At 39.9% G+C, this 14,577-nt stretch overlaps 1 protein-coding gene across 1 annotated transcript in view; it reads right to left on the bottom strand.

The window, feature by feature from the left end:
• Positions 1 to 783: 783 nt before the first annotated feature.
• bmpr2b (bone morphogenetic protein receptor, type II b (serine/threonine kinase)) overlaps positions 784 to 14,577 on the bottom strand; it is a 270,166-nt gene continuing 256,372 nt past the window's right edge. Inside the window, exons 13-14 of the mRNA XM_073046416.1 lie at positions 10,836 to 12,112; positions 784 to 5,698 (exon numbers count right to left, since the gene is read on the bottom strand). Of these exons, the coding sequence (XP_072902517.1) occupies positions 5,433 to 5,698; positions 10,836 to 12,112 (1,543 nt within the window). The 3' untranslated portion in view covers positions 784 to 5,432. The remainder of the gene's footprint in view (positions 5,699 to 10,835; positions 12,113 to 14,577) is intronic.

The raw sequence follows: 14,577 nt of genomic DNA, 5'->3' as shown, positions 1-14,577 counted from the left end.
TCCCTATGACCATGTGGGTTTCACCTTGGCCTCTGGTTTTCTCCCACATCAGACAGTCGTATGGATTAGCCACGTAAATTGCCCCAGTGTGTAGATGAGTGGTAGAATGGGAAGGGGTGGTGTGGGGTGTATTATTGAGGACATACAGAATAAAGAGTATTTAGAATATAACTAATGTAAAAATGGGTGCTTGATGGTGGGCCAAATGGCCTGCTTCCATCTCTCTATGGTTATTAGTCATAGACACGACGGGTTGAGGATGGTGGGTGATTAGAACTTATCGGTGTAATAGTTGTGGAATACTTCTGCACATTTAAAAGGTATTTGTGTTAAAGAAGAACTATAACCCATAAAGCTATGGATGGAGAACTTAACAGTGGGAGCACCACCAAAGGTCCATCCTTAGCTTGTTGGACCAAATGTTTTTTTATTTCTATGATGAAGATCCCATTATACTCACCCATCAATCCTGGCAAATAAGTATCAGGTTCTTAGTTTTAAAGGGTCATGAATCTTTTCATTCTCTACGCTGTGGGCTTGGAGACAGTATTATGTACAGGCTGAGATAGTTATTTGGCCTGTAGAAAAGCTGATTGTTATGGAGCACAGTAGGAGAGTGAATCTGAAGTCACGATCAGATCAGCCATGATAATGAGTAGTGATGCAACTTTGAAGAACCATATGACCTGTTCCAACTCCTATTCCTTTTGCTCTCATGTTCTAACTTGCTTTTGCATGTCTGTGAATGGTGATGCTGAAATAAACCATGATGAGATGGCTGACTTGTCATGAATATGCTCTTTAATAAGCAGGATTTACAGCCAGCTAGTCAACCCAATTAAATCAGCAGGCTGTGCCAATAACTTAGTTTTGTTTTCCAATCATTGGAACCTGGAGCTACCAAAGCAATTTGATTACAGCACATATAGAAAACAGGTCATGGTTACAATTGTCCCTGTTGTATCAGCTGACATATTAATTACTAATTCTGAAGTAAATGGAAGATTGAATAGCTTCATTCAGACACATTCAACATTACAATAACCATGCAGTACAAACTTTACAAAACACACATCCCATCTACCCATTCATTATCTTATCCAGAAGTGGTGAAGGGCATCTGAATGGTTTTGATTTGAACTCATTATCAATACATGAAGCATTATTACTGGAAGTAACATCCCAAGGCTGTGACTTCAACTCTGAATTTGTCACCAGCAGGAATGACTGTGAAAAATATTCCTTTGTATCACTGGGCAGTGGTAGTGTTCTGATATACACATTTAAGAAAAAAAAAACAATCTCAACACCTTTATAAAATGCTTCCAACTGCTATAACTCCTCAATATTATAACTAAGGATGGTCTTATAATGTTTTATGTCAGAATAATTAACACATTTATATATTTATATAAGCAAGGTTTGTGAGGTACTTCATGACCCCTGGGTAACAATCTCAAAGCTGCAGTATATTACAGTAATGATGGCTGTACTTAATCAATTCTGCAATTCTTCTAACACAATATCATGATATAAGGTATCTATGCATTATTTCCAGCATCCGAACGTATCTTTGGTATAGGGCTAGAACTGATCCCTACCTCAGATAACTCCAGTGCTGCAGGAAACATTTTGCCTGCTATGGTAAACTTTCTCCATAAATCTAATAGTGTTCCTGACAATTTAATCAGACTCCTGACGTAATTTTTAAATTTACTCCTCTTGCTTTCTCCAAGATGAAAGTACTGCTTCCCCATTAGTAACTCACCCGGGGTCATGTTCTATGCAAATGCCTACAATAATGAGTGTTGGCAGGCAGTTCTAATGTGGCGGGGGGGGGGGGGGGGGGGGCATCACTCTGTTCGCACATGGATTCATTCCAACTGATTTTGTCCATTTTTACCCCGAGGACTTGGCTGAGATCAAAGCAGGACAGGGAGTCAGATCCCAGATCCTTTCTGAACCTTGTGAATTAATCATACAATATTGGTAAGCCGTCAGGATAAATGCTTCTCATTTACTGAAATCAACTACTCATGTCTAACATAACTAGTGCAATTGCTAATTATGGGAAGAACCTCAAGTCTTGATCATTACACCCTAATAAATGACATTCAGCAATCATTGAATGCTTTTGTCTTTTTAGTAGTGATTTTTGCTGGGATTTGGAACTGAATTTTCTTACTGAAAGCAAAATCAGCTTGCTTCCCCCCACACCAAAGATTGTCAAAACAAAAATGGCACAAATGAATACTGGATTGAAGTTCAGTCTAGTAACTAGTAACTTATAACTTTTCTACACTTAGAAAAGAACTAGTATTAAATCCATTACAATAAAGAGACAAAGGTCAGGCATAAGTGAAAATGATATTCAATTGAGGAAGAGTTCACCCTCAAAATTCTGTCCTGTCTATTCTCTTGCTTGTCAATTGCTTCTGTTTATCTTTCAATCCCCTAGCATTCACATCATTAAAAAAATATCCTTTAGAATTTCTAACTGGTGATTAAATGCAAATAGCTGAGCAATTCTGGCATATATTTTAGAATAACTGGGCTTGAGTTAGAGAGTTTAGGGCCAGGTTTCCGATTTCTCATTTCAGGCTGGAAGACTCTCACCAGATGCTTGTTAGTAGAAGCCCAATTATTAAGAAGCCATGCATGTCCACCTACAAACACCCGGCCTCCACCACTTGTTTCATGCAGCTGTTATCTGCCACGACACCGGGCACACAGCACTATGACACATCATTTTGTCTTTGAGTCTGTGGCACTTACAGTTTTCTATAGACTGGCAGTCCCATTCCTGTTTCTTCCACCTCACCCGTTTTGTTTTCTAACATTAATCCAGTTCAATGTGAAAGCCAAAACTGAATTTGCATCCAATATACTTCCATATAGCGCTTTGGTGAAAAAAATTCTTTGTGTCACCTTGGATCCCTTGTCAAGTGTTTTTATCTCTACCTTCTAACATTTTACTACCAGCACCCCCACCCCACAACATCACCTTATTTAAACAAGATTTTGTACACCTCCAACCAACTCTTCCCTCAGCCTTTAGTGCTCCACAATGAAAACTCCCAGATGGTCTATTTTATCCCCATCATGGAAATCCCTAATCACTAAAAACATTCAGATATGAAGGGAATCCCTTTAAGCAGCACCTGCTATAAAAAAAAACTTAGCAACAGGCAGCAATTGAGATTCTGGTGTGATTCCCATCAAACCATTCACCAAGGAGAACCCTGCCCTGAGTCTGGGGATTGGACTGCAGCAGCCAAACTGCTGGAGCACCTGAGATTCAGAAACTAGGACCAAATGTGAGAATTAATTCTGAGCCTGATTCAACGACTGGGCTGCTGTTTTCATAATTCATCGTGAAGTAAGATATGGACATATAAATTGTGCTGGATTTAATTCTTAAAACTGTTTATTGTCATTTACTGCAACTCGATATAACCAAACAAGCTCATCTTTCACACTGGAAGACAGAAATCAAGTATGAACTAAGCCAATAAATGTTATTCACCTGTTATTTATATTTACTGATATTCTGACCAAAGGCAAATAATGGCCACAAGGCCAATATCCTAATGAACTGCCTCCCCTGGAGACTGAACTACTAGCTATAGTGCAGCAACCTTATATTTTCAATCTGATTCACAGAAGCCATGTTTCAAATACTCCTCAACAAAGTGGACATGGTTTACTTTGCATACCTCCATTCTGTCACAAATCTGAAACTGAAGAGGGAATCTTGTCCCTTGTTCCCTTTTTGGCTGCTCTACCTGATGTGCAAGATTTAAATGGTGCTGTGTAAGCTGTGGTGATCCAGGACAAAAGCAGTAAAGGTCAGGGGATCTGAGAGCAGAATTTTTCTTTAAACTTCAAATAGGGATCAGAGTGTCATTTAAGATTCTGCTATTTTGATGAACTTCTCAGGGCTAAGGAAATTAGCACTTCAGAAACATTTTCTACTCAGAGCAGCTATTGTCAGCAACAAATACTCATAAGGCCAACTGTAGGCATAAATCAGGTAGAGGTTAAGGCTAATTACACCTTGTCCTATAATCCTCCCAGGGAAGATATAGCAGGAGTTGGATCCTCTTCTACGTCCCAACTGAGAAAGCCTTAAGTCCATCCTTAGGAGAATATCCAACTCTACCTGAGCTTTGTTTCCCTTATGGATATAATGGGCCCTCTGGAGTAAGATTATAAATCTAGTGTAAATCAGAGTTGTTATGTACAGCGTGTTCATACCAGCTAAGAACTGGACTGAGGCCATTTAATCTTCATCTGTGAAAGAGGCTTCGAGCCAGCACTCAGAGGGACTTGTCAACATATTGAACCCATGAACCAGAAATGAAAATTTACTGCATAATCAGAATCAGTTCATCCACATCCATGTTCACAATAAAGCATGAAACAATACAGAAAAACTGGTGCACCATAAAGACTGATCCATCAGTAAAAATTTCAGAAGCCAAGTAGGTGCAGGATCAGACACACCTTTAGAATGGATTTCAGTGGCTAAGAGTTGAGAGTGAATGGGGGGAGGGGGGAAGAAAATGGCAAGGTATTGGACAATCTAAGTGCTTGGCTCACTAACACAGAATTTTGTATTCATGGGTCTGATGAGAATACTGATTTGACAATTCTACAGGATGGAGGGGAGATGTCTGCCACTGCAATAACATTTGGGAACCATGCATAGTGCACCAACCCTCCATTGCAGGAGTGGCGGATGGGTGTGCAGAAGGGGTGGGTAAAGGGGCTGCAGAGGAGGAACAAGGTCACCACTGGCCCATGCACATTAAGCAACCTTCAGTGATATACAGAGAAGAGACACAACTTTTAAATAATAATTTTCTTTCTTTTTTTAAAAGCGTTGCTAAGCTAAGCCTATTGCACATTCCAACAAAAGATTTTTTTTGTCAAAAGATGATACTATACTCTTTATAATTCAGTAACAAAATCAGAATGTCTCCATACATGGCATCGATGGGGAGGCAAATAATTCAGTGTTTTCCACTTTGCTCACCATTTGTTACACCTGCCCTGAAACCCACGTGCATGATCTTCACCAGAGGCCCAGCTAATCCACAATGAGTGCTAATAAAGTTGTGTGCTGCTCGGTGACCTTGGTGAGACCCTTCGTAGTGCTTGCCTCAGGCTAGGCTTCACTCAAAGATTATCTTTCTTCCTTTCCAAAAAAAAAGTGCAAGAAGAAGGAAAACAAACAAAAAAAAGCTCTCAAAAATTACAGATTTTCTAAGCTTTGCTGCATAGCTGAACTCTAAAGCAAGTCTGAATTTGGGATAGGGGTGTAGTTTAAGTCTGAATTTGGGATAGGGGTGTAGTTCAAGGGTGGAATAGCTGTCCATTTACATTTGTTTCTTTCTCTCCTTACAAAGTACAAAGTAATAGTTAAAGTTTCACAAGCAGTTCAGTCCGGTCTCTGTGCCAACTGTTGCCGTGGCAGTGCCACCACTACCTCCCCCAATCAGGTAAACTGTAGTGCTGGATTTTGAACGCCCCACTGCACTGTTGCTGCCTGTATTGTTGTTGACCTCGCCATCGATGGGCTCCGTCGAAATAACCCATGTCAAGGGTCGCCATCTCTTTAGTGAGTATGGAGTTTTAACTCGTTTCTTTATTTTGTCCCCTGAAGAGGCCTGCTTACTTTCCTTTGTTGTCTCACCTGGGAGAAGAAAAGAGAAATTTGCTGCATCACTTGGTTATCACATTGCTTCAAATACATGGTCCATAATTTTAACATTGAAAAGCTTTCCAATTTTTAAGTTGAGTTGTGAAACAAATCATTCAATATTTTTATTCTTCATGGCAACACCATTAGACTAAAATAAAAGTAAAATGCAGATACTGGAAAGCTGAAATAAAGTCAAAGAAATTCCGGAAACATTTGGAATCCAGGGTGAGCTAGCCAATTGGATGCAAACTTGCTTTGTAGTAGGAGGCAGAGGCTGTTAATAGAGGATTACTTTTCAGACTGGAGGTCTGTGCACAGCAGCAAGGATCAGTGCTGGGTCCCCTCTTGTTTTTCATACATATTAATTATTTGCATGAGAATGTTAGTGGCAGTTGACACCAAAATTGGTTGTATAATGCACTGTAAAGAAGGTTGTCAAGTTTACAATAGGATGAGGAAGTGGATAAAGGAATGGAAGATGGAATTTAAGTCAGATAAGTGCAGAGAGATGCATTTTGAGAAGTTAAACCAGGCCAGGAAATGCAGAGTGAATGACACGGTCCTTGGGACTGCTGTTGAACAGAGATCCTGCAGTGCAGTACATAGTTCCCTGGAAATGGTAATACACATAGACAGAACTATGCGAAAGGCTTCTGGCTTGCTTGCCTCCATCAGCCAAGATGTCACCTTACAGTTGTACAAAATGTTGGTTAGGTCACACAGAGTATTGTGTGTAATTTTGGTTACTATACTATAGTGAGCATTACACTAGATTAAGCTTGATTAAGACAGAGAGCGACAAGAAATTCACAAGTATATTCCCTGGGCTTACGTTTTAAAGTCAGACTGGATAAACTGGGTCTGTTTACCCTGTAGCACATGAAGCCAAGAGGTAACATGATAAAGGTATATAAAATTATGTCAAATACACAGTAGATAGCTTAAAAGGCCATTGTCCGTTTCCAGTGATAGGGTAGACTAAAACAAGAGAGCATAGGTATAAGTGAAGGTGGTGAAGACTTAAAGGGAATCCAAGTAGTAAATTTCTCACACAAGGAATAATTGGTATCTGGAATGAGCTTCTAGAGGAAGTGGTGGAGACAGGAACAACAACAACATTTAAGAGACATGTTCAGTAGATTCCAGTTAATTGATCCATTGGTTTATTAGGGAAGTCACTTTTTTGGGACAACTCTTAAAGAACAAAAACTAATTGAGAAAACAGCCGGGATTTTCTTCATTTATTTGGCACAGTATGCTGCTTGATTGAGATAGCTTCTAACTAGTGTCAGTCATGTGTACTTCTGTGGCTGTAGACACTGCTTAGAGCAAGCAGTTTTTAAATAGTGTCAGTTGCGTGTGCTTGTGTTAAAAAAGCAGTGAGTGTTGTCACTGTCGTTGGTGAGAAATAAGCACTAAAACAATTTAGTACTGTTTTGCTCACCATTGTATCAAGCATTCAGACTTGGAGATGCCAGAAACAGCCAGGAGTAAAAATGAAATGATTTCACTACTTCAACAAGTTAGGACCTACAAAGAATTTGAAGGTATTGACAATCATCTTGAATGTTACAATGAAAATGAAGATTTGGAGAATGCAATCATCAAAAGCTTGTATGAAGTCAGTCCATTACTTGCACTAGGAGTCTGTACTGATTTTGTTCATTTACAACCAATCAAAAGAACACAGCAGGGTACACTGGATGAATATCTCTGTTGATAATTATTAAGAACTAATACACAGTTTTATAGTACAGTAGTACTTTTGGTAGTGTTCTACTTTGTTCTTTATTTCATTTAAATACATAAGCTGTTAAATGGTAGTTTCCATGAAACCTTAGCTAATTGGGGAAGCCACTTAGTTGGGCCAATATGTACTGGTCTCGCCGTGTCCCAATTAACTAGAATCCATAGTATTTGAATAAGCGAGGCACAGTGGAATATGGGATTAATGCAGTCAAATGGAATTAGTATAGATTAAAGATTAGCTTTATTTGTCACAGGTACACCTGAACATACAATGAATTTCATTGCTAGTGTCAATGACCAACACAGTCTGGGTATGTGCTGGGGATAGCCAGCACATGTCGCCATGTTTCTAGCATCAACAAAGCATATGCACAACTTTTACTAACCTAACCTGTATATCTTTGGAAGGTGGGGAGGAAGGCAGAGCACCCAGTCACACAGAAAACGTACAAACTCCTTAGAGTTAGTGGTGGGAATTGAACCCCTATCACAGGCACTCTAAAGAGCTATCAGCGTGGTGGACTGAAGCGCCTATTTTATACACTGCACAATTCTATGACTCTATAGCATTCAGCAGCTCAGGCAGCATCTGTGGAAGGAGAAACAGGGCTAATGTTTCATTCAAAGATTAAATCTTTCATTTCCACTGATGCTGGCTTGCCTGCTGAGTGTTTCAAGTATCCTCTGCTTCTAATATTGGAAATCATTTTGGGATTTAGAGCCAAACTATAATTCCTATCTGAGAATGAGGGTCTTTTCTTCAAAAGCCTATACATGCCCACTCCCTCTGGAAACAGGCAAATAATGTAAATGAAGCAATTTTTCAGTCTCCGGCTCCAAGTGAGTTCTTTAGCTACAATGTTGCTATATGAGGTAAACAGAAATAATAAGTATTTACTGAAAATGTCACCTACGTCTTCCAGTTCCATGCATAAGATTGTCACTTTGGCTCCTAGTGGGCACTGCCCTACCACTAATATAATCATAAAATGCTTCGGGATTTTCGTTGATCTTTCCCACTAACATTATTCCATGACCCCACTTTGACTTATAAACAATTTTTTTGAATACCCCCTTACACTTCCTATGCTCCTGTAAGGCATTACTATTTTCATTCTTTACACCTGCCATAAGCTACTTTTTTTTTAATTCATCCTTTGATATCTCATAACATCCAAGGTTCTTTGGACTTGTTTGATTTACCTTTTACCTTTATGCTACAAATTTCTCTCTAGACCTATTGTTCTTAACTGTTTCTAAGAGTATTTCTGTACCTTCCATGCAGATGGACACAAACATTTGTATAATTTTTCCGCCTTTTCTATAATTTCCAACACATTGGTCCTGAACTATATTTAATTCAGATTTACTCTAGCTGATCACATGTTCTTACCTGCAAGTAATAATTACCATTCCACTTTATCCAGGTCCTGGCTAATGACCTTCTAATTTGCCTTCCCCTAATTTAGGACTTAATTAGAAAAAACCTTTCTTGTCCTTTTCTATAATAACTTAGTTACCCCAAAATTCTCTCCCATTTACCACTCCATCACTTCCCTAAGATTCAGTCCAGTACTGCCACTTTTCTATTTAGATTATCTACGTACTGATTCAAATAGTTCTGGATGCACTGTAAAAAATCTCTCTTCCCCCCACCCCCTAACAGAAAGGTGATCCCAGTTAATACTGTGGAAGTTGAAAACCCCCACTATTATCATCCTATTATTTTTACAGTTTTCTGTGATTTGCCAACATGTCTGCCTCTCAGTTTCTCCAAATGGAGGCATACGATATGTGGTAACACCAGCAAAGTAATCACCCCCTCCCTTATTAGTCATGGACTCTTCGAATAATATTGCAATGCACTTTCATTCACTTCTTCATTATCTAGGGTGCAGAATATAAAAGCAAGGAGGAAATGTTCAATTTTATCAAGATGTGGAAAGGACATTTCCCATGGTGGGGGAGTCTAGGACAAGAGGGCACAGCCTCAGGATAGAGGGATGTCCATTTAAAAAGGAGATGTGGAGAGATTTCTTTAGCCAGAGGGTGGTGAATTTGTTGAATTTATTACCACAGGCAGCTGTGGAGGCCAGGTCTTTGGTGCATTTAAGGCAGAGCTTTATAGGTTCCTGATTGGACACGGCATCAAAGTCTATGGGAAGACGGGCGGGGAGTAGAGCTGAAGAGAGGATAAAAGGATCAGCCATGATTGAATGGAGCAGACTCCATGGGCCAAACGGCCTAATTCTGCTCCTATGTCTTATGGTCATATTACTTAGGCCACAGCTAGGACACTGTGTACAGTTCCCATCAACACACAATATAAAGGATGTCAATATACTGGAGATGATATGGAGAGATTCATTCGGATTTTATTGGAACAGAAAGTTTGAGTTATGAGAAAAAATAGGAGAAGCTGTGTTTTCCTTGGAGCAAGTGGGATGAAAGGTACTTGACAGAAGTAAACAAAATCATGCAACAGTAGAAAATCTTTCTATAAAGCAAAATTGTTCAAAACAAGAAGACGTAGGATTAGGCTAAGAGTTAAGAAAGAGGTTTAGAGGGGTTCTGAGGAGAATGTTTTACATTCAATGGATGCTTGGAATCTCAAGCACATTACCCAAGTAAATGGTGGAGGTACTTCTGCAACATTCGCAAAGCATTTGTCCAAGACCATTCAAAGATGAAATATCTCAAAACACTTCACATACTTAACTATATTTTGAAATAGACCAACTTTCTGCATGAAGGGCAATAGCAAACCCTTTGCTCTTCATGCTGGAAGCACAACAACTTTCCCCGTCCATCTACTGGATGGCAGCTTCATGCTCAGAGCAGCGCCTTCAAGCTTGTCTGTAGCGTGAGTATCATGTGCAACTGAACTAAGTGCCTCTTGTCTATGAGTTAGAAATAATGAGACTGAGAATATTTTTTAACTTTACAGAAGAATTTTTAAAATGCTTATCTCCTCCCCTTCATTCTACCAAGGCGAGCACTATGTTGGGGTCCATTCCCATCAACAAGAATTCTCCAGACCTCTACTCAAAAGCTCAGCTTCGTAGATTTATATGTGATTCAAGCCCCTGAATGTCAGTGGGCTTCTTGAGCATTTATTTGCATCATTAAAGGGCTCATCACTGTTCCTACTATACATGGGCATTTCCCAATAAGAAATGTTGGACTGTCATCACTAGACATTAGTCTTGTTATTTTCTTCTACAGTTGAAGTACTTCAAGAGTTACTCTTCACAGGACTTAATAGATTGTTATAGAATGGATCAATTATCTAATTATCTGCATGGATAAATACTGCTTTTGTGTACTTCATGAGATTACCCTGTGCTCCAACAACATTTAAACAGCTCCTTCTACTTACATGGTGTACTGCAGCCATCCAGAATACTGGCTGATGAGAGATCAAGTGAGTTTGGCCTTTCTGCCCTCTTTCCTTGCCGCCGTGCCACTGGGCCTTGCTGGTCATTTGTCAATGTACCATCCACTGTGCCACATTGATTGCTGTTGTTGTTATTGTTGGAATTTGTCCGTCCCTGGTCAAGCAGACGGTCCCTCCTGTCCATTAACCTCTCGGCAATGATATCGTCCCGAGTGGCTTGCTGTTCCCTCCTCAGCAATGGTTCATGTTCATCTGGACTGGAGTTTATGTTCACTCTGCTGTCCTCCCCACTAAACTGAGATTGAGGGGCTTCCTGGCCTCGATGGCTCACTACATTGGACTTCTGAGGGCCAGGTATTGATCCATTAGCATACTGAATGACCACTGGGTGTGGGTTCACAGCATGATCTCTTCTAGCAATGCCATTCACAGTGACAGTTACCACTTGGGGCTCTCCTGCATTTATGGTGTTCATTTTTGCCACTCCTGTCTCCACTTGCTTAAGGTTTGATTTGTGCTTGCTACCAAACTTCAGTCGCGATTCCTTTGCCATGTTTTTGGCATTGAGAGGGAGGCTGGTGGGACGCTTAGGGATGTTCTGTTGTTTGGGGAGGGGGTACAACTGAGTGGCTGGGATGTCAGGGATCAAACAAGCCTGACTGGTGCTGGGCTGGGGAAAATCCTGGTGCCCAGTTACCCCAGATGCCAGCTTGATCAGAGGGTACAGGAGACTGGGATTGCTGCCACTAAGAGGGTCAGATCCACTGAACTGCTTCAGAGAGTGTTCCATTAAGTTTTCGTCTGAGCTCTCTTTGAGGTTCTTGTCCACTTCTTTGGGATCTAGTTTGTTGGTCTCCAGGTCTTCTTCAGTCAGCTGCAGGCATACTGGGGTAGAACTAAGAGGTGGCAGTAAGTTGCCTACCTGTGTGTTAGTGTCCTCAGAGTACTGTGTTTCTGAAATTGTGGACATGGCAGTGCTGGGTGTGAGGCCTGCAGTGTTTGTAGTGGTAGTCGTTGCTGACAAGCTGGTGACGCTGGTCTCTGGACTAGGGATCCGTGCTTGAGCCTGCTGTCTTTCATAGTTAATTGAGTTGCGATTCTTCTCACTAGTGGTTGATGGCGTGCCAGATGTAGAGTTTTCAGTAGAGATATTTTTTACCATACCATCAGTGTGGTGAATAGAATCTTCAATGTATGAAGAGGAAGAATAATCAGGGTATGGTCCCAACTTCGGAGCTCGACGACTATGTGACAGGTTCCTGCGATGAGACAAAAGACATTAAACAACAACACTAGCAAATATAAGTTTTGGAATGCAGAATGAGGTAGTTAAGAGCTTGTAGCAGGAGATCACATTCTGTATCTCACAAATAACAAGATGGTGTCATTATAAGTATCAGATAAGAGAAATATATCTCAGCACTAAAAACATTTACATAGTCCTTGTTTCAGTTCCTGTTTCCCCACAACTTATTCTCCTTCACACTTTTCTATCAACTTCACTGTGATTCTTATCGTCATTAACCTATACTAAGGGGTGCAGGCAATTAATCTACCAGCACAAGATGTGGAAGGAGCTGGGGAAAAGCACAGAATCACAGGAAGATTGTGAACTCACAGAAGTACTAAGTCAGGCTTTAACTCAGGTCTCTGGACATGTGAGGAGTACCGTAGATGCCGGATTATAAGCCGCTACTTTTTTCCCACACTTTGAACAGCTTTGAACACTGCGGCCTTTACTACGGTGCGGCTAATGCATGATTTTTTTTCATGCCGCCAAAAACATTTTGCCTCGTAACAGTAGACCAATAAAATTGATGAGTAGTTCACAGAGGTCCAATGAAATTGTACGATAAATCAAGCGCACTTTCACAATTAAATTATTGTAAATCAGTCATTTGTACTCACCCTCATCAACATGGAAAACACTCGAAGAAAAGCATTGTGCTGCCTTTATGGCAGTTATTTAGTTTATAATATTTTCGCTTAGTAATTCATTTGTTAGTAATTTCTAGTTAAATTTAGAAGTGTTTTAACTATATTTGTTTTCTGTACTACATCGCGGGATGCTATGACGTCACACCCGGTTTCGCCGCGTCTTGTGGGAAATACCGGTTTGCGATAAACGGGAAGGAGGGGGCGAGCGGCATTAGATCTGAGCGAACGCTGCTTTTAAGTTAAAGGTGATCAATAACTTTTCCTGGTAGGCTGCAGTATATATATTTTTTACCAGTCGTTAGGAGATATTGGAATGTTGTTCAGTAAAAAAGTATACGCAACGTAATTTGTGTTACCGATACGTATGTATATTTAAAAGTAGCCGCGTTACAGGCACGGTTCGAAAAAAAGCATTTGCAATATGTATTTGTTTATGTTATCATATGGATTTAATTAAAAGTTAAAAAATCCTCACGTGTAATATCTTTCTGTGTAAATATCTCATATTACAACGTGGGACACCTGCGGCCGAAAATCCGGTGCGGCCTAAAATCCGGCGCGGCCTAAAATCCGGTGCGGCTTGTACAAGTACAAAATTGATTTTCTTTCTAAAATTAGAGCCAGCGGCTTTTAATCAGGTGCGCTCTGTAGTGCGAAATCTACGGTAGTTGCTACTGTTCTGCCCTAATAGTTTTGATTTTTAATGTTTAATATTATTAATAATAATAACAATTATTATTGCCAATTGTTATTAACATTATTGTTAATAATAACAATAATTTTTAATGTTAATGTTTAACTCAGGAAATTTGAATCCCTCAAAAGAAGAAACAAGACAACTGATGGCAGAACGCAATTGTCTCAGCATGTGAGACCCCATTTCTGAGTCAGTTGTGACTCTGGTTGTGATCATTCAATCTCTATGGAAGAGTGAAAGCCTGATTTAAAGATTAAAGAATAGTTTTATTTATCACATGTACTTTGAAACATACTGTGCAATTTGTCATTTGCATCTACGGCACATCCAAACACGTGCAGCGGGCAGTCTGCAAGTCTCACAATGCTTCTAGTGCCAACATAGCATGCCCACCAACTTTACTAACTCTAATGTGGGAGTAACTTGGAGCAGCTGGAGGAGAACCACACAGTCATGGGGACAGCATACAAAATCCTTACCAACAGCAATGGGAATTGAACCCCAATCGATTTTACAGCTGGCAGTATAAAGTATTGTGCTAAATGCTAAGATGGACATGGCCTCAAAAGTTTGCAGAGAAGATGATGGAGACAAATACTAATTTGAAACAAGGAGATATTTTTGAGGCAGAAATGATTCAAAAGCAAAGTCAATAAATAAGGTGTGAAGCCTTTACATTGTTAATTTGCATTATACTGTACCTTGGAAAAGAATGTTGTGTGATCAGCATTAATGGCAATGAGATCAAAGGAACAGCAATGAATTTACAAATGGCACAAGGAAGAAAAATATAAAGACTAAGATGAAGTTTGGCAGGATACTTGACTGGGTGGGGGATGGCACACTAGCAGAATTGACTGAATTGCCTAAATTATACAATAATGACATCACGAGCCCCCACATTTGTTGGAAGAGAACATAGGATGGATAGGGAGGTGATCTATCCAAGTATAATTCAAACCTAGACCAGCAATAAGAAAATATGGTGCAGTAGTATTTATATGACATGGGAGGTAAAGTATCAAAGAGAGAGAGAAAATAAACAACATCACTAGGTGATAGATATATGAGGAGCCAGAGGAGAAATGA

This window comes from Hemitrygon akajei, chromosome 5 (assembly GCF_048418815.1).
Source record: "Hemitrygon akajei chromosome 5, sHemAka1.3, whole genome shotgun sequence".
In the NCBI taxonomy this organism is placed as follows: domain Eukaryota; kingdom Metazoa; phylum Chordata; class Chondrichthyes; order Myliobatiformes; family Dasyatidae; genus Hemitrygon; species Hemitrygon akajei.
This window is presented reverse-complemented; position numbering and strand designations above follow the sequence as displayed.